At 50.8% G+C, this 19,725-nt stretch overlaps 1 protein-coding gene and 1 long non-coding RNA gene across 2 annotated transcripts in view; one reads left to right on the forward strand and one right to left on the reverse strand.

Moving 5' to 3' along the window:
• Atp2c2 (ATPase secretory pathway Ca2+ transporting 2) overlaps positions 1-19,725 on the forward strand; it is a 57,270-nt gene that overhangs the window by 6,312 nt on the left and 31,233 nt on the right. The window contains 3 exon segments of the mRNA NM_134462.1: positions 12,819-12,929; positions 15,062-15,178; positions 18,865-18,954. Of these exon segments, the coding sequence (NP_604457.1) occupies positions 12,819-12,929; positions 15,062-15,178; positions 18,865-18,954 (318 nt within the window).
• Positions 12,420-16,789, reverse strand: LOC102549202 (uncharacterized). Its single transcript, XR_001842324.3, has 3 exons — positions 16,004-16,789; positions 14,987-15,152; positions 12,420-13,571 (listed from the first exon to the last, which is right to left on the reverse strand). It is a non-coding gene; the product is annotated as an uncharacterized LOC102549202 (long non-coding RNA).

Genomic DNA, 19,725 nt, shown 5'->3' on the forward strand with positions numbered 1-19,725 from the left:
TTCACCATGTGGATCTGGGGTTTGAACTCTGGTCACCAGGCTTAGTGACAGAGCCACTGAGCCACCCCAATGGCCTTGTCTTGGGTTTTGACTCCTTAGGATTGTTCTTTAGGATGACTACTGGGCATGTGCAGAAACCCCAGAGGGAGGGAGGTCAAAGCCACTGGAATAGTGGGAAGGGAAGGGAAGCCCTGCATGAACAGAGCCACCCAGCCCCATGCTAAGCATCTATGTTTGTTCCCTTGAACTTCTTCTGTGTGGCGCAAATGTAAAGATAAGATCAAGGAGATGAGCATGGAACAGAAGCTCTAGGTACCACTTCTCCCGTCCCTTAGGTGGGATGGGAGATCTCTGCATCTGTGATCTCACACCCAGGAAGCCTCAAAGCGGACATGTCTTGGGTTCTCGTTGAAAGAGAAGGGGAAGAGTTACACTGAAACACAGTCATGGTCTGTACAGAGGGGAAGGGGAAGATTATCGTTGAAGGACGTGTCTTGGGTTCTCATTGAAAGGGAAGGGGAAGTTTTACAGTGAAGCACAGTCATGGTCTGTGCAGAGGGGAAGGGGAAGATTTACAGTGAAACACAGTCATGGTCTGTGCAGAGGGGAAGGAGAAGGGAAGATGTACAGTGAAACACAGTCATGGTCTGTGCAGAGGGGAAGGGGAAGGGGAAGATTTACAGTGAAACACAGTCATGGTCTGTGCAGAGGGGAAGGGGAAGATTTACAGTGAAGCACAGTCATGGTCTGTGCAGAGGGGAAGGGGAAGGGGAAGATTTACAGTGAAGCACAGTCATGGTCTGTGCAGAGGGGAAGGGGAAGATTTACAGTGAAGCACAGTCATGGTCTGTGCAGAGGGGAAGGGGAAGGGGAAAGGGAAGATTTACAGTGAAACACAGTCATGGTCTGTACAGAGGGGAAGGGGAAGATTATCGTTGAAGGACGTGTCTTGGGTTCTCATTGAAAGGGAAGGGGAAGATTTACAGTGAAGCACAGTCATGGTCTGTGCAGAGGGGAAGGGGAAGATTTACACTGAAGCACGATTGTGTCTGTGCAGAGAGGAAGGGGAAGATTAACTCTGATGCATGGCTGTGACTGTGTGTCTCAGGCTATACTGAGCAGTTCCTGAGATGGTTTTAATTACACTTTAAAAAATTATTTCGTGCATGTGGAGGCCAGAGGAAGACTTGTGGGAATCTGTTCTCTCTTCCGGCCATATGAGTCTCAGAACTCAAGCTCAGGTCCTCCGGCTTGACAACAAGGATCATTCTTTCCTCACTGAGCCATCCCACCCGTCTCCTTGGAGGGCTTTCAACCTGTGAAACCTTGGGAGTGACAGCAGACAGGGAGCACAGCACCATTCAGTAGGGCCTGTGGTCACTATGGCCTCCAGAGCTAGAGGGCTGGGCTCTTCCTCAGCTTCCTGCCTACTTCCTGCCTAGAGGACCTAACTGGGGGTGGAGGTTCAGCTGTGTTGCTCATGGGTGCCGAGGCTCCAGGTGAGTCAGCCTGCCCTTGGAGGAGGTGCTGTAACCCTGCAGCTTGCTATGGTTCATGCTGGAGGCCTGGGATGGAGGTGCTAGGTTCTGAGTCCTCCTGAGCTGGAGAACACCATCTCTCCCCACCCTGATCATCCTCTGAGGGCGTCTTGTGTCCTGAGCTACTAAGAACTCCAGCCTGAAGGACCACCCTTGGTGGCCCTGCCTCATCCCAGTGGCTTCTTTTAAAGCCCTGACTGCAGAGAAGCCTTATCCCGAGGCTGGATTGGTGGTGGTCATGAGAGGGGAGGCAGCACATAGATAGTCCCAAGTTCCTTATGGAACAATCTCCTGAGGAGTCACCGTCCTCCCAGGAGCTGCAGCCACTGTGGAGAAGCCATGGAGGTTGTACAGTACTTAAAGTTAGGTTAAGCACCCGTCAGTCCCCACATCTAGGCAGAAGCCGTTCTGCTACAAGGCCTCTTCTAGAACCTTCTGTTGACCTACTGGAGGGAAGAGAACCCAACAAAGCACGATCAAGTGTAGACAGGGAAGATGTGCCCGAGACTTGTGATTCTGGAAACTTCCATGACCAAGGTCAGTGTTGCACGTGACCTCTCTGAACAGCCATGGGCATGAGGTAAGGCCTGGTTAGTTTGTGTGTCACCCACAAGACCACTCATGTATTCCCAGGGTTTATAAGTCTTTGCTTGTAGGCAGATCAAATGTGGGGGGTCTTGTGGGTACTGGGGCTCTGATATGAGATCACCCCTGGCCCAGAGTTCCGGCTGCAGCGAGCGTCTGGCAGGTCCACCCCTTCCTGGTGTATGAAGGAGGCCGAGGTGACTCACATGGTTATTTCCCCGTGTTCTGCTGTGTAAGAAGACGCTCGGTCATAAGAATCAGTGAGAGTCGGGTTTGTTCCCAGACTGCTGGGTTCCCCCTTTGCTCTGTCCATGGGATCCTCCTAGCTTTTAGGTGGCATTAGCAGAGTCTCCATGGTCCTTGCTCATCCACAGGCCCTCCCCTCGGCACCTATGGAGAGTTAATGAAATGACCAAGAAGTTAGACTGACTCCTAGCAGCCCCAGGGAGCGTGTGAGCAGAGCATTGGGCCTGCTCCACACCTCAGACACTGGCACCTAGGGTGACTCTGGTATTCTGGGCTTCAGCTGGTCTTGGAGGTTCTGGTGCTCTCAGGACCGTGAGACCCACTTGATGGATTGGCAGCATCTCATTGGTTAGACGTCCTCCTTGTGGTCCCTCTCTGGGGCAAGTGAGCAGAAGGCCTGCCCCACTGTGGAGTATCTTGAGGTGAGGGAGGGCGGAGCATGACATAACAGACAAAGCCTGTTGCTTCTGCTGTGACACAGGGTACTCGCTGGAGGAAGGGGTGGGACTCGGGGAACCAGACTTGCATTTGACTGAGACGCTCCTGGGTGGCACCACGCACAGGCCACAGAGCCCTGACTCCTGGGAAAAGAAATCCATCTTCCTCCTTTGTGATCTGGGAGGTGGCTGTGCCCCAGGAAGCCCTGAGGGCCGGTGTCTCTCTGAGTCACTTTCCCTCTGGTTTCTGAAGACTTCCAGCTTAGCTGCTCTTTCCTAATCTCCCCACCCCCACCCCGAGCATGGAGGGAGTGAAATTTCCGTGTGCCCTGCCTTTTCTTTTCATTAAATTCTGCCTATGCCCATGGTTATTAACTGTTGTCTCTGGGGTACCCGGGACTGGGCGGGACCCTTCCCTTTGTCTTTTCATTTTCCCCTTTCTATACCTGTCCTATATTTTTTTTCCTCACAAACCCACAGCAAATCTCAAGGGCCACAATTCCACACCTTTGTCCCCACCACGTATTCCAGCTCCATTTTCCTCCGGGACACTGTGAGCTTGTCGCTGTGTGACAGCCAGGCTATGATGTGCGTGGGCATTCTGGTTCTTCCTCGGAGCCGATCTAAAGGCTGTGGGTTATGTTGCAAGCTTCTCTGGCCCAGACTGCTCTCCTGTAGACTCTATTGCTCCACCGGGTCCCAAGCCTGTATCTACCCTCCGTGCGATGGCGCCTCCTGGGAAAAAGAGTGATTAAATATAGGATTAAATATCTAGACCATTAAATAGTGATTAACTATTAAATAGGGAGTGGAGCGTCAAGCGTGTCACACGCCTGCATGGGACGTCAGGCCAGAACCTTGAGTCCTTTTCTCTTCCACTGGCGTGAAAATTGCCAGGTAGGCTAGGCCAGCTGGCTGGAGAGTGGTTCGTCTGTCTCTGCCTCTAACCTGTCTCCTTCCCGGGGCTGCTTGGTGTTTTGTTTAATTTAATATGGTTTTTGGAACTTAAACTTGGATCCTTAGGCTTGGAAGGCTCAGTCCCCATCGTTCCAGGGAGGTGCTATCACACATCACTGTCTTTTCTGCACCTTCAGTGAGCCATCCCAGTTCCACTGCCCCTCAGCTCCCCCACCTCCCCTGAGTCCTGTGCCATTAGCAGGCTGGTGTATTCACCTTGGATGGTGTCCATACCCGCTAGTTCCCTTTCCCATTTTGAGCCCTTAGAGGGAGTCCCAGAGGTTCGGAAATTTCAAGTCTGTAGTTAGACAACTTGCCTGGGAATTTGAAGGCTGGTCCTCTGACTCGTAAGTTTTACTTCGCTGTGCTGGTGGCTAATTTTCTCTCAGGCACCTCAGCCTCTGTCAAAATACTTAATGCAGGAAGCCCCTGGTACCTGGACTGAGTGTCAAGTGAGTGAACCAATCATCCTTCCTGTCTCTTCCTGGCCAGGTGGATCCTAGGCCCCCAACACTGTTCCAGCCAGGGACCAAATGCTCCCAGGACCAGGGGTCAGAGACCCAACATCACTGAGGTTAGGGGTCTGATGCTGCCCACAGGGAGGCCCTTGGCATCCCCAGGGCTGGAGGAAAACCACCTTTATCAGCTGGTCTCTAGACGGGCCAGCAAAGCCTGAAGCTGACACCAGGGGCGGGACTCCATTTCCAGGAACACAGGTGTGGTACTTCTGGAGTCACCTTACCTATCATCCTGGACTCAGCTGAGGCCCTGCTACTTCCTGCTGTACAGGCCACAGCAGGTCGTAAGAAAACCTGCCTTGCACAACTGATCCCAGAATGAGTGGGTGACATGGAGTGGGTGTCTGTGAGGCAGGGAGGAGGTAGACTGCTGGGACCACTGCCCAACAAGAGGTAGGCTCAGTGCTCAGGCCTACTGTGGCCTTGGGTGAAGTCTTTTTGGTTCTTTTTTTTTTTTTTTTTTTTTTTTTTTTCGGAGCTGGGGACCGAACCCAGGGCCTTGCGCTTCCTAGGCAAGCGCTCTGCCACTGAGCCAAATCCCCAACCCCAGGGTGAAGTCTTTTGAGCCTGGGACACCACTTGCCCCTTCAACAAAGTGGTCACGGCGAATCTCCAACCTTTTGGACAGACTTAGAAGCCGCTACAAGTCGACTTAGCAGCTGTGTTGGGCCAGTTGTGCTCGGTGAATATGCAAACTGGGTCTGCAGCTACGAAGGGGACCTGTTAGAAGACCATGAGACAGGCACTGAATGTCCTTTGTCCAGACCATTATAGTTAATACATGTCTCTGCTGACCACCTGACCCTTACCTTTGCCACCTCTATTGGATACAAATTACACAGTGATCCATTGCTCTAAACACTTGAAGACATTCGTTTGTAATTGCAGTAAAGGCTTTACAGTCCCCTCTATACCTCACTCAGTCACGGGCACACTCAAGTGGTCCGTGGACTCACACCTTCTGCATGGGATCTGGAACCTTCTGAAGTCCAGTGTCCCCTTGTCCCCTGCTATATGTAATGGTTCCTTGGTTTTCCTGATCTTCGAGGTCCCTGGCATTCTTCCAAGATCAATAGAACTTTTTAGTTTTTCCAGTCAAGTTTTCTCTGTGTAGCCCTGGCTGTTCTGGACTTTCTTGGTAGACCAGGCTGGCCTCCAACTCACAGAGATCCACTTGCCTCTGCCTCCCAAGTGCTGGCATTAACAGAGTGTGCCACCACGCCCATCTGAGGTCTGCCATTCCTAAAGATCCCAAACTCATAACTTTATGGAATGTTCCCCCATTTGGGTTCGTCCAGTGTTTCCTCATGTATACATGATCCACTCTCTGAAAGGCCTTGTGGAAGTGTGTGTGTGTGTGTGTGTGTGTGTGTGTGTGTGCGCCCACTGCGTGCTGAAGTGCCCACTGTGTGCTGAGGTCGGCCTTGAGTTGGGTGTTTTCCTCTGTTCTCCACTCCACTCTTTGAAACTGAGTTTCTCACTGAACGTGGAGCTTGCTGGTTCCGCTACATTGTCTGCCTCTGCGTCCCCCAGCACTGAGACTGCATACAGTGCATGACTTTTTCATGGGTGCTGCTGGGCACTGAACTCTGATCCTCATGGTTGTGTGGCCTGCACTTTACCAACTGAGCCATGTCCCCAGTACCCTTGTGATACCGAGTGTCCCATTGCTGGTGGTGGCAGCTTGTAGCCTGAGCCAGGACTCACGTGTCTCTCTCTGGCCTGCATGGGTGGTGGTCTCCTGACTAAAAGCTTGACGGAGTGATGTCCTAATTCCACTATTCAGCCACTTCTGTGTTCCCTCTTCTCCCCACCCCCTTGAGTCATCCACACACGTGTGAGCACGTGCCTTCCAGTTTGACTCTTTAAAAAAAAAAGATAAGTAACTGTAGCTGTCTTCAGACACACCAGAAGAGGGCATCAGATCTCATTACAGATGGTTGTGAGCCACCATGTGGTTGCTGGTATTTGAACTCAGGACCTCTGGAAGAGCAGTCAGTGCTCTTAACCACTGAGCCATCTCTCCAGCCTCCAGTTTGACTATTAATGTCTGCTGCTGTCAGTATTCATTGTAGCTTGTTCTAGATGTCCCAGATCTGGCTTGCGAGACCCTTCTTCATAAGGCCTCCTTGTCCTTCTAGCCTCCCCGAGAAGCAGGAGAGTCTGTTGAAATGAGAAGAAACACTAGGCTTCCCTCCAGGAAGCAGCTTTGCCTCTGGGATCCTGGATGTGCATTTTGCTTGGGCCACTGTGTTGAGAAAACCCTCTCTGTTTGTCTTTGCTAACGGGATGAGGGGCATTCGTAGGCGTACACTGCTTGTCTATACTCAGCCTTGTGTCTGTGCATATATGCACCCGTACATTTCAACCCAATAAGTCCCAAATAGCCCATGTGCAGTCTATAGTAATCGGGCTATTTCTGAACCATGCAGTTTACCTATGTGTGAACAGTCTCCTCCCCTTGTCAGCTACGTGTTGATTTCCAATTACATTGGCTGCCACTTGACCCAGCTGTATCCCCTAGTCCCTGACAATGCCGTCTCTCTTGAACAGTACACATGGTAGTCATGATGTGTCTTTCTGAGAGCTGGATACATCTTTAGGCCTTACTTTATACACACATACACGCACCACTTGCATACATGTGCCTATGCACCCATATACACACTCTCATGCACACACATGCATACATGCACACATATATGCATGCATGCATGCAAATACATGCACATGCACACTCTAGACACCATTGCAGCCCAGACAGGAACCCATTGCCCTGGCTTGACCCGAGGCTGCAGCTGGGACTGTCTCTTGGCGGTCTTGACTGTACACTCTTGCTGAGTTCATATCACAGGATGACACACCAAGATTTAGGAAAACCACAGTTTTTGCTGAAGGAGGCCCAGTGGGCAGGTAGGGGAATCAGAATTCGAATCCTGTTGCATTGAGGGATTTTCCCACTTGATATTAAAAAGCACCGGACCCTACTGGGCTCACTTGCAAACTCTATGCTTTCCTTTCTCTATGGCACTTTCACTATGCCAGGAAACCTGCCTCTCAGGGTGTGTAGGACCTGAGTCTCCTCCAGAGCTGCTCTCTGCCCTGCAGCGTACTCTCTGGGCCTGCTGGAGGAAAATGGAATCTTTTTCTCATAAGTCCCCTTTCTCTAGAGTGCTGGGTCTTAAGCTCTCTCAGCATTGATTTCTGGGGAAGCTACTGCCCTTCTCTCTCTATCTCTGCCCCAGGCAAGGTAGGACTGGCTCCCGCCCGCCTTTGAAGTTTTTTCTTTTTTTTCTTTTTTTTTTTTTCCGGAGCTGGGGACCGAACCCAGGGCTTTGCGCTTGCTAGGCAAGCGCTCTACCGCTGAGCTACATCCCCAACCCTCCCGCCCCCCTTTGAACCACTACTTCTTACCCATAGTCCAAGACTCACAAAGGCACAAAACCACTCCCCATTGTCCCTGCCTTTAGCTACCAGGTTCCCAAACTCAAAGGCCACCCGAGTCCCCGTTGTAGGGTGGATTCTGCCAGAAGTGTCTTCTCTTCCTCCACCCCTGTCTTTTTCATCCTCTTCTCCATCTCTCGTTAATGGTGCCACCATTTGGGGAAGGCTCTGCGGAAATATCCATTACGTTAATCACCTACTGTGGCAACGAACACTTTCGTGTGCCTATGATGTAACAGCCCAAACTAGACACAGCCTACCCCTCCAGTCAGCTAATAAATCACGGTACCAGGCTGCTCTATATGGATGGAATAAAATGCCTATGGTCCCGCAAAGCGACAGAGCATGACCTGCAGTGGCTGGTAGATAAGCAGCCACTCTCACAAAGATAACAGGAGGGCTGGTGTCTCTGGGTGTGACCATTCTCTGGGTTTCTGAAGCAGGCACAGCAGATCCCCGTATAAAGCGGTCACAGTGTTTAATATTTCTAGAAGGCAGTATAGGGGAGAAAACCCTGCGCCAGGGGGATTATGGGACCTGTAAGTTCCAACCTGCTTCTGGGTGGTACTCACCCAGGTGTATACATGCATGTGGGTGTCCAGACAGCTGTGTGTGATTTGCACGCCTGGGTGTTTGTTCCTCAATATACAATTAACACTTTCATTCAGGGAACTCAGAGAGGTCTCTGGTCTTCTTTCAAGGGCAGCACTGGGCCATGGGTCGTGGTGGTCTCCTGGTTGACCAGCTAGCCCAATCAGTGGGTTGTGTGGGTTGGCGCTGACCCGGAACTGTTATAAACAGTGAGGCTCTGAGAGAACCCTTCTGTAAGAACATCTGTCTGAACAAGAAGTGAGCAGAGCATTTCCAACATGGATGGTGACACATGCCCCGCAGTGGGGACTCTCCTGGTTCCTGCCCCATGGCTGTATGTATGAGACAAGCTCTCCCTGGCACCAGAACTAGTGTGTGGACGCCCTCAGCTTTATCATGGGATCAGCAGCCTCAGTCCACATCCTCTCTCCAGTTTTCATAAAAAAGCCCAATGGACTGTTGGTTTCTCCTTTCACGGGCCAGAGACTCACATCTTCCCTGCAGCAGTCTTATATCTGGATGCTTCTCAGCTTGTGTGTTAGGCAGCCCAGTCCCCTTTGTATCCTGGATTTGAGTGCATTTCTTATCTGAATTTTATCTTGTACATAGAAAGTCCTTCCTCACCCTTCGATCCTAAGAAAAGGCAGGCCTGGGTTTCCTCTTGCACTTGGATGGCTTAGCTTTGTCCTTGTGTTGTTACTTGTTGATTCAAGTGAAGGCGCTTGCGTAATTTTTTGGCATGGTACAGGGACCGCGGTCTCCCAGGCAGCGGGCAAGGGTTCTCTGCATTCGTTAAGAAGCCAGGGAATAAGGGAGCAACGCAATGAAGCACCGTGAGGGTAGACTTGGTCGGCTGCAGTGGCCATGGCACAGGCAGACGTTGGCTTCTGTAGGAAGGAGGGCAGTGCTACCATAAGGGACATCCTGTGCTGTGAATGCCACTCCCTTCCTGCTCCTGTGCCTGTATCGTCTGGCTGCCTCCCTGTGCATGGCTGTGCCTGCAGCTGTTGTGGCCCTTTCTTTTTTCTTTTTTTTTTCCAGAGCTGAGAACCGAACCCAGGGTCTTGAGCTTGCTAGGCAAGCGCTCTACCACTGAGCTAAATCCCCAACCCGCCCCCCCTTCTCTTGCACACACACACACACATACCACATACACAACAGGAGACCTATAGCTTTAAAAAAAAAAATCATCGGTTTTTTGTTTTTTTTTTTTAAATAGGACTTTACTATGTAACTCACACTGGCCTTGAAGTCTCAGCAATCCTCCTGCCTCAGTCTTCCAAGTGCAGAGAAGGCACACAGAAGCTCAGTTTGAGTAATGTTTTCAGCAGGTGTGTGTCTCAGTTTCATACGCGCGAAGGAATTCCTGACTGCCCATCTGGATATCAGAGGTGGCAGGGTCCCTGGACTCTCGTTTATTAAGTCTGGTGCTTTCTTCAGGACCCTAGTTTCTGAAAGGAACCCTGCTGTCCCCTCACTGCGTAGGTTTGGAGTGTCTTGGTTCCTGGAAGTGCATGTAGGCCTTCCCTCTCCTTTTGTTCAGTAGCCTGCTGCATATCTGTGATTCCCCTGCTGTGATAGCCCCTACTACTCGGAGAAAGAAACTGAGGTGGGGTCAGTGTTTTCACAAATGTTGGAGGAACTCACGTGAAACAAGACAGAGATTCCTGGGGTCTAAGTGAAATGAGTTGGGCCCCTGTGCTGGACAGATGGGAGGCAGGGAGGATGGACAGATGGACAGGGAGGCAGTGTGCACTGGACAGACAAGGAGGCAGAGGAGTGCACTAGACAGATGGACAGGGAGACAGAGGAGTGCGCTGGGCAGACAGGGAGGCTCTGGACAGATGGATGTGGAGGCAGAGAGGACGGGACAGGGCTGAGGAAGGCTGTGCCCTGCTGCCCAAATGACCCCTCTACACTGAACTCCAGGGCTGTCTGTTGAGCCTGTGTCTTCCATGGGAGACTGTGCTGTCCTTTGTGGGTTCCAGCCTGAGCCTGCTGCTGGAGGAAGCTTCTCTGAGAAGTCTCTGTTGCCTCAGGGCTCCACATGGGAGCAGCAGGCTGTTTGCTGCAGGCAAACAACACTCTGGGGTCACAAAGGAGGCATGGGGCAGAGAAGGTCAGCTAGTACGGGATTCTATTGTACCAAACCCACAGAGGTCAAACCTCAGAGAAAATGAGGCTGTGGCTGTAGAGATTGGGGATGTGGGGGGAAGGGGAGTCACCAGTTGGGAATGTTAGGGGGCAGCACATGGAATGGGGGACAGACACCTAAGGGGGTGTCAGTCACAATAGCCAGGTCATGAGACATGGGTGTGTCTGATAGCAGCCAGGATCTGAATGTGTGTGTGTCTGTGTGTCTGTATATGTGAGATATGTGTGTGTATTCATGTGTGTGCATGTATATATGTCTATGTATGCCTTTGGGTGTATGCCTGGGAGTATGTGTATATATGTATTTGTGTACACATGCATGAATGGTGTCTGCATCTGTCTATACATATATGTGTATGCATGTATGTATGCGTGTGTGAACACCTGTGTCATGTGTCAAGGTCACTGAATTTGGGAAGGGAGTGTGGTGTAGCCAGAGGGAGAGGTACAGGTGTGCTCACACCCAGGGCGTCTTTCCATGCAGCAGGAGTAAGAGCCCAACAATCCAGTGGTGCATATTTCTCTGTGAAGAGAGTTCGCAGCAAGCTCATTTTTGGCATGGGGGCATTCAGGCGACCAAGGAGCTGTGTCCTTACTGCCTTATAGTCTCTGGTTCTTGATACCAGAAGCAGAATCCCAGAGGCGAATGTGGTTGCTGGTCACTGTAACAAATGGGCTATTGGGCACTAACTCTTGGTGGGGTACTGCCTCGGTGAGAAAGGAAGAGGAACTTGGACTCTACCTCAGCTGAAGGAAGATGTCACCACCTCTTTCCTTCCTCCTTCCCAGTTCTCAGTGATGGCCTGAGAAGGAAAAGATGTTATCATGTCCTGGTGTCAGAATTCTGGGAAGAACACTGTAAACATCTTGATTTGCCCTGGCACTGAGGTCTGTCTATTGTCACAGTGTCCCAGGCCTCTGGGCATTTGTTGTGCCTTGGGTTCTGTGCATGGACCTCAGGCCTGGAGAACCTAACAGATGGCCTCTACCCCTTTCCTGGAATTATTTATAAAAGCTTGTAGAACTAGGGTGTGATACCACATATTGCCACCAGAGGCACTCTCTTCAGTTTATGTTTAACCAGAATTCCTGTGGTGAGGCTTCAGGGTTTTGAACATGTAAAATGTCACCCTAATCTTGTTAAAGAAGTTGTTTCGTACGCTGGACAGATCATTGAGACAGCAAAGTGCTTTGATATACAGACCATGTTCCACACAGGCATGAGTAGGGTGGTACACATGTGTAATACGCCTGTAACCTAACCCCAGGCAGAGGAATGCAGAACCAGGTGGAGCCTCAGGGCTCAGCGGCCAACCAGACTCACCAATATGTGAATCCTTGCTTCAGTGAGAGCCCTGTCTCCTAAAAAACAGTGAACACAGTGATGGAAAATACCATGTTGACCATGTCACATGTATGTGCACACTATACATGCATGTTGACTATATGCATGAGCATACTACCCACACATGCTGACCACATGTATGTGCATACTACACATGCATGTTGACCATGTGTATGTGCATACTATACATACACGTTGATTACATGTGTGTGCACACTACATACATATGTTGACCACATGTATGCACACACTACACAAGTACGTTGATCATGTGTATGTGCATACTATAATGCATGTTGACTACATGTATGATGCATGCTACACACACATGTTGACCATGTGTATGTGTACACTACACATACACACATCACACATATACCATATACACACCAAAATATAATAAAACACACCATACACATATTATACACACATACGACATTCATACTCATACATCACCACACATATACCAATACATACACTAGAATATAATAATAAAAACATACCATACATATACCATACACACATACAATAACACACATATTCATACAGCACCACCACCACACACACACAAACAAGAACATAATAATAACAATGACATAAAAGGTTATTTCCAGACAGATGTGTCAGTATTAGCCAATGGCTATAAGGAAACCCCACAGGCCCCTAGCAGGATGGCTGGGAGCTGAATCTAACTGTGCTGAGGAGACCTGAGCACCTGTGGAAAGAGCAGTGTGGCATCCTGCACCGTCACTGACACGGAGAGAAAGCACAGATGGCCGGTGCTGGGCATATGACTGTCTCTGGAGAGTTCACACTGGGAAAATCACTTTGGTTGGCGAGGGAGCTTGGGGACTGAAGCCACCTGTCTCCTGATGTAGAAGCAGATCTCAAGGGTTGGCTCATGTACTTGATGAATGTTTATCTTGCATATGTGTGCCCCGCTTTACCCGAGGCCCCCTAGCGAGATATCCTGTGCTCACCCGCTGCGCTGCTCTCTCCACAGATTGATGAACAGTACGAGCTGAAAGCTATCGAAAGAGAAAAGGCAGTCGCAGCCCTGCCACCCAGGGAAGCGTGCAAATGCAGCAAGGAGGAGTTGGCCAGAACCTTCCACGTAAGAACTTTGTCACGGTGTCTATTTTATATCTGTCGTGAAAGACAGTGCAGCTTATGGGGTGAGGGCTATACTGACTTCCAGGTACAGTGCAGACATAGAGACAGAGCGTGAGGCAGCCGGTCTCACTGCCTCTGAGCCAGGAAGCAGAGAGAGTCGGATGCTGATGCTTACCTGGGCCTCCCACTCAGGATGGAGCTATGTACATTCAGGGTGGGTCCTACCTCAGTTAGATCTCTCTGGAAATGCCCTCATAAGACATATCCCGAATTGATTTCACAGGCACTTTAAGTCCTGTCAAGTCAACAAGGTGAGCCAGCACGTCTCCGATACCATCGTGAGGTAGTTTGTGGATTGAGAGAAAGCACCACAAAGCTATGGGTGTGGAGTAATTTGGATTTCTGCACAAAATCTCAGTCAGCGGTGCCCCTGTCCCAGGAGCCACCCGCTTCAGCCCCTGCTAGAGTCCTTCCATCCGATGCTCCTTTGTCAATGATGAGAACGGAAACTGTGAGGAAACTGCTCAGCCTGGCTCTCTCCAGCCTCTTCTCATTGGGGCTCAACTTCTTTGCCACGCCTGTCTCTCACTCTTCATCTTTTATGGTGTGGAGATGCCAGCTACAGACACATTCTCACGAGTGCCTGAGGGAATTAGAATTTGTGAGCAGTGTAGGAGAGGCACCAACCCTGGCCTAGGAGTCCAACCCCTGGGGCCACAGGATGATGCCAACATCCTATCTTTAGCTTATGTTACTTGGAACACTAAGCAGACTGGTTACATGCGTGTACACATGTGTGCATGCATGTTTGTATGTGTACATGTATGTATTGGTATGTTGTGTGCATGCACATATGCATGAATCACATGTGTGGGTAGGGGTGTTTATGTGTGCATATTATATGTATTACATGCGCAGATGTGTACCTGTGCATAGGTATTGGGATGTACGTCAGTGTACATGTAGGGGGATTTGTGTGTATAGGCGCCCAGTGTCTGCTTCCTCTTTGGGGTAACCAGGCCATGGCACACCGAGCTGGAGTGGAGGGAGGGAAGCTTAGCTGGGTGTGGGTGAGTGCAATGAGGATCGTGGTAAATACTGAGCGTGTAGACAATGACGACACCTGGGAACAGCTTAGAGAACTGGTTCCTTTATTGAGGGGTGGTATTTATGCCCATGGAACGGTGGCCAGGGTCTCTGAGGCAAGGTTTGTGTGGTCCTGTACCGTTGGCCAGGGTAAGGCTGTAGATGAAGATGCTTCTCAGGGACTTGTAGGTGGTGGGGAGGGGAAGCTCATAAGGTCAAACTGGTGGGGTAATAAATTCTTAGGATGGTTGACGGTTGGGGAGCTGGCTTTATGGGGCCAGGTTGGGAGGTTGCCAGGTTGCCAATTCCTGGCATCCTCGAGTTTGAGGTATGCAGGGTTGAAGCTCTCTCAACCCTTCCTCTGTAGCCCTAGGCCACTGGGGTCTCACAGCCCCTCCCTTTTGTTTTATAAAGGAACAGTGTCGTCATAGTCAATGTCTATGTTGGGAATGGTTTGATGTTGAGTCAGAACCTGACTGGCAGTGATTTTCGCCTCCCATTCGGCTGTAGTCCCAGATGAAATGAAAGTATGTGTCAACAGTAATGAAGATGTATTTTGGGTCAGCCGATTTGGGGAATGTGGGTGACATCAATTTGCCAGAGGGTATTGGCTTTGGTGGGGTCCATGGTGTGTAGACATGCGGAAGAGGAATGTGTTTTTGGTATCCTCCGAGCAAGAGGAAGGTCGGGGAAATGGGTGTGAAGCCCTAGTGTGTGCGTGTGCATGTGCCTGTGCATGTGTGTGTGGATAGAATTGGTCCGATTGTTTAAGAGAACTCGTGAACACTCCTATGGGGACAACCTGGTCAGTGAGGGCATTTCTCTCAGATATGAGACCTGGCAAAGGGTTATGGGACCTTATGTGCTGGTGTGCAGGGGAGAGGCCCTCCCTCCCCTTTCAAGTGTCTTCTCCTCCAGGGACAAGCCCACTTTCCTAGTCCCCTCCCGGCCCCAGAAGATGCTGGCTCTCACCAGGCACCTGTGACTTCACTCTTTGGTCCTCGCTGGAGCTGGCACTGCTCACCCTACATTCCTATCTCCTTCTAGGTGGACCTGGACAGCGGCCTGTCAGAATTTGCAGTAGCCCAGCGTAGGCTGGTCCATGGCTGGAACGAGTTTGTCACTGATAACACTGAGCCTGTGTGGAAGAAATACCTGGATCAGGTAGGGACAAGACATCCTTCTCTGTGGTCACCCGGGGCACTGGCCAGGAAGGGCGGGCCAAGCATTCATTCTTTAAATATTGATCCTGGGTGTCCTTGGATGGGTTGCACCTAGGGTGTCGAATGAATAAGTTTCAAGATAAACAGTTTTGTCCTTTTGGATGCCCAGAGCCTCCAGGAGGAACCTTGCCTAAGTGACCATAAGACGTAGGTGGCCATAACACATAGGTGATTATAACCCTTACTAGAAACCAAAGACACTAGGGACACTTGCATGCTGAATGGTGAGTAAATAAATTGTGTCATTTTATTTTATCATTCCCCTAAAGCCATTTGCAAAGGGGCGGGGGAGCTTGGCCGGGGAGCAGGAAACCTTTCCCCATGGCACACGGATTTGCCAGAGGAAGCAAAGAGAGACACATGGGATCTCCTGGCAAAAGAGCATTTCAGAAGGCCAAGAAAGAATTAAGAAGGAGTGTTCCTCAAGAGACTATAAAAGTGAAGAAGGTACTGTCAGGCTGGAGAGACAGCTCGGCCGGTAAAGTGGTTTTGCCACACGAGCACATGGCATTTGGCTTCTAGAACCTACTCAGTTCAAAGCTGAATATGGTGCTGTGTGGTTGAAATCCTAGTACCAGGGAGGTGGAGACAGGTGGATCCAGCCAGCTTAGCCTACTTAGTGAGCTCTAGGCTAGTAAAAGATCACGCATACACACACACACACACACACACACACACACACACACACACACACACATACGGGGGAGGGGGTCAGGCAGAGACAGAGGCACAGACACACCCCTGTGGTTCTGAACTTCAAGTTTACCTGATCATCTTGGGTACAGAAACTCAAAGTCCCACAGCATTAGGCTGCGATGCTGAGGGCATTCATACCCTGCAGCCTGTCTGTCCCTGGGTACTAGCCCATCTTAGCTGATGAGGTCCGAGCTGGTCTGGTGCTGACCGATGATCTACAAGTCAAATGCGTAGCCACCATTAGGGTATGACCACAGCTGCCAGTTCTGGTTTAGAAGTCTGTATTTTCCCCCCAACCCAGTGCCAATTCTCAATCCCAGCGACCAGGCAGAGTACTCCAACACCGGAGGCCTCCAGGTAGTGGCGCTCCCTTCTTCATTTCTCATACAGGCTAGGCCTCCCCACTTCCTGTTTGTAGACTTCAGGGCTGCCCTTAAGCTGCAGCTGGCCTCTGATTGGTTCTGTTTAAAGCTTTCTTGATTGATTGGTCCAAGGTCCAATCACAGTTCGGGAAGCACCTTTTCAAGTGGGCTTTACCTAGAAGGCTTCCCAGTTCTTAGTGCCCTGCATTGACGCTTTTGGCACCAAAATTGGTTTATAGGTTTTGGGGTGGATCTGGCCAAACCCAGAAGAGTCATTGTCCAGACGGTGGAGGCTGCCGGAAGTTAGAGCCCAAGGAGGGAGGCGCAGACCAGACGGAACTAAAACAGCTCTGCCCCATTGGCTTTCTACTAGATGCTCACCCTGTTTTTTCCTCTGGAGCCCTCTGCTTACACACTGAAGGCTCCCTGCAACACTTCTCAGGACCCTCCCCCCCACACCCGTGCCAAAGACTCTCTCTCCGTCTCTTTCGTGGGCTAAGGGCTGGCTCACGTATCTCCGTCCTCTATAAATTCAAGGACATACCTATGTTAAGTGACTGGAGTCCATGGTCCTATGGGCACACAGCTTCTCTCTGTGCACCCTGCATACATTCACCCCTTCCTTACAGCCACTAAACTGCTATGAGGCAGCCACGGGGGAAACCTCCTTTATGTCCTCTGTGACCAGAGGACTGGCTGCTGAGTCTCAGAAAGGCTATGAACAAGACCCACTCATAGCTTTGGGTGGCTGGTCCCTTTATGTGGCTTGTGATAATCTTTGGAACGTGGTGGGCTCTGGGAAGGAGACATCAGTATCCTATGACATTGTTCTTGTGGAGCACACTGGATGGATCTGTGTGCTTTGGAGTAGGTCTTGGGCTTTGTGGAGATCAGGTCCCTTCTCCTTGCCAGCAGACCCCACCCTATGTGTCTCACACCCAATTCCAGAACTTGAAAGCATCCCAAGGACCAACTACTCCTATCCCTTCCCATTCCTCCTCCCTGCAGCCCTAGGGAGGAGGAGGAGGAACTTCCTGCTGGGTCAGGAGCCGTTCCTGGAGTTGCACAGCCAATGTTTGTCCATTCCACCAGTACCAAATCCTACCATATCCTCCTGGTTTCACCGGCCTTGGCCACTTACTGAGCCCTGGGCAGGCTACTCTCAGTACCATGGCTCCAAAGAGCCAGCAGCAACTGGGCATGGAGACTCTTTCATGGAATCCTAACACTCAAGAGGCTGAGGCAGAAGGATTGCTGTGAGTTCTAGGTCAGCCTACGCTAGAGAGTGAGATGCTGACCCAGAGAACTTAAAGTAACCAGGCATGGCACAGACACTTGAACATGAAAAGGACCAAGAATTCAAGCCTATTCTTGACCATGTGGCAAGTCTGAGGGGAAACTGAGCTAAGGTGACCCCATCTCAAAAAATGAAAATGAAAGAGAAACAAGGGAAGGGGAGGGAAAGGGAGCGGAGAGGGAAAGGGAGAGGAGAAAAAGACAGAGTTCCTATGCACTAGGAACTGGAAGCTGGAGGCTGGAAGAAGTCGGAGGTAGGTCCACATTGTGAGTCGATGGTGGAAACAGGCAGGGAAAACCAAGATTCCTGAGTTCTTGTCACACCACTGGAGCCCGTGCTGGATCATGAAAACACTGTGACATCACCAGGGTAGGCGAGGCCTGTGATCTCAGGACTGTCATCTCCCAGCTGTCAAGTATAGATGGGGTGGTAGGATCAAAGTGTCTTTGTGCCTCTGGTGTGGAAGAGGCATCTGCTAGGGCCAACTCAGGGCTGCTGTGTGAACTACCTCAACTCACCTGGATAAACGTGACAGCTCCAGAGGTGATGGTGGGGTTAGCCCCGTCATGTGTCACACCAACACACACTGCAGTGCTCCTCACGGGCTGTGGGACCCATGCACCGAGCCATATTTCCTTTTGTGCCTTGGCCGCTGGGAAGCTCAGAGGCAGAGATCTGCTTAAGATCCCCCTGATCTCCTCGGCTCTGCTGTCTGGTCTTTAGTGTGTTCGTACTTCCGTTCGATTCTCTGTAACATAAGTTGTCACAGCATGAGAGATCGACAGGCAAACCACCAGTGGAAAGTTCTTTGGAGAGATCTTTGGGACTTCAGTGCCTAAGTAGCATGGGGTGACACGTGTGGGGGCTAAGAGGAACATCACTAGAGTCCCCAGATGTTATCACAGGACGGGGTGATTGTGGTACACAGGGTTGGGGGGGGGTCTGTTGCAGCAAGAGAGGAGTGTTTGCTGGTGGTAGCCAGGATGGGCATTTACCGTGTATCCCAAAGACAGCCTTGAAGGGAGATGTGTACCCAGACGAGACAAAGAACCCAAAGTCAGGACCAGGTCTGGGTGAGGACAGAGTCAGGATTAGCCCACAGGTCTGTCAATGGTAGACCTACCTACAGAGGAGGAATAATGGGTTGAGCAGCCCCCTGTGTAGGGAGGATTGGAAGCCTGGCCTCACGGGAAGGTCTGAGCTGCCCAACAGCTGCAGGTAGAAACCTCCGCTGGCTTCTGTGGCATGAAGGTTCTGTGGTTCATCTTTCAGTTCAGGAACCCCCTGATCCTGCTGCTGCTGGGCTCATCCGTGGTGAGCGTCCTCACCAAAGAGTATGAAGACGCCATCAGCATTGCCCTGGTGAGTGACTGGTGGCCTCCACTCCTGGACTGGGATGCTCAGGGCTGGCCGTGCCTGCTGCATCCATCTTTCCAAAAAAATGATCATGGTTTGCATATGTATGAATGCATGCGTGTGGGAACACACGTGTGCACCCGTAGGCCGACCTCATTCCTCAGGCACCATTCATCTTGTTCTCTGAGACAAGGTCTCTCACTGGCCCGAAGCTCACCAAGTAGGCTAGGCTGTCTAGCTATCAAGTCCCAGGATTCCACCTGTCTCTGCCTCCCCAGTGCTGGGGCTGCAGGGATGCACCCCTGCGCCTGGCTTTTTACTTGGGTTCCGGGGATCAAACTAAGCCCTTCATATCCACAAGGCAAGCATGTGACCAATGGAGCCATCTCCCTAGCCCAGCTATTCCACAAGATAAAAGGGGGTGGGAGTTCACTGTGAGCAAAGTAAGAAAGGGACAGATAAAAACAAGCAAGTCCACCACTTGCCTTTCTGCCAGCATTGAGGGGTCTGTGTGGCATAGGCAGCCACACAGCCTGAAGGGGTCTATTTGGGGCAGGCTGTTTGCCGTCCTCTCCCCTCCCTGTGAGGTCTGAGTGTTTGTGTTATAAATGCAGTCGCTCCCCCTTAGTTTGCTGCAACCAAATGCCAAAAAGAAACATCTCTGAAGAGGTTGTTTGGGCTCTAGTTTTAAAAGGGGAGAGTCCAGCTGGTGGTGAAGGCCAGGTTGTGGTATTGGAATGAATACACACACACACACACACACACACACACACACAC

The sequence above is a fragment of the Rattus norvegicus genome, chromosome 19 (genome assembly GCF_036323735.1).
Source record: "Rattus norvegicus strain BN/NHsdMcwi chromosome 19, GRCr8, whole genome shotgun sequence".
Taxonomy (NCBI): Eukaryota; Metazoa; Chordata; class Mammalia; order Rodentia; family Muridae; genus Rattus; species Rattus norvegicus.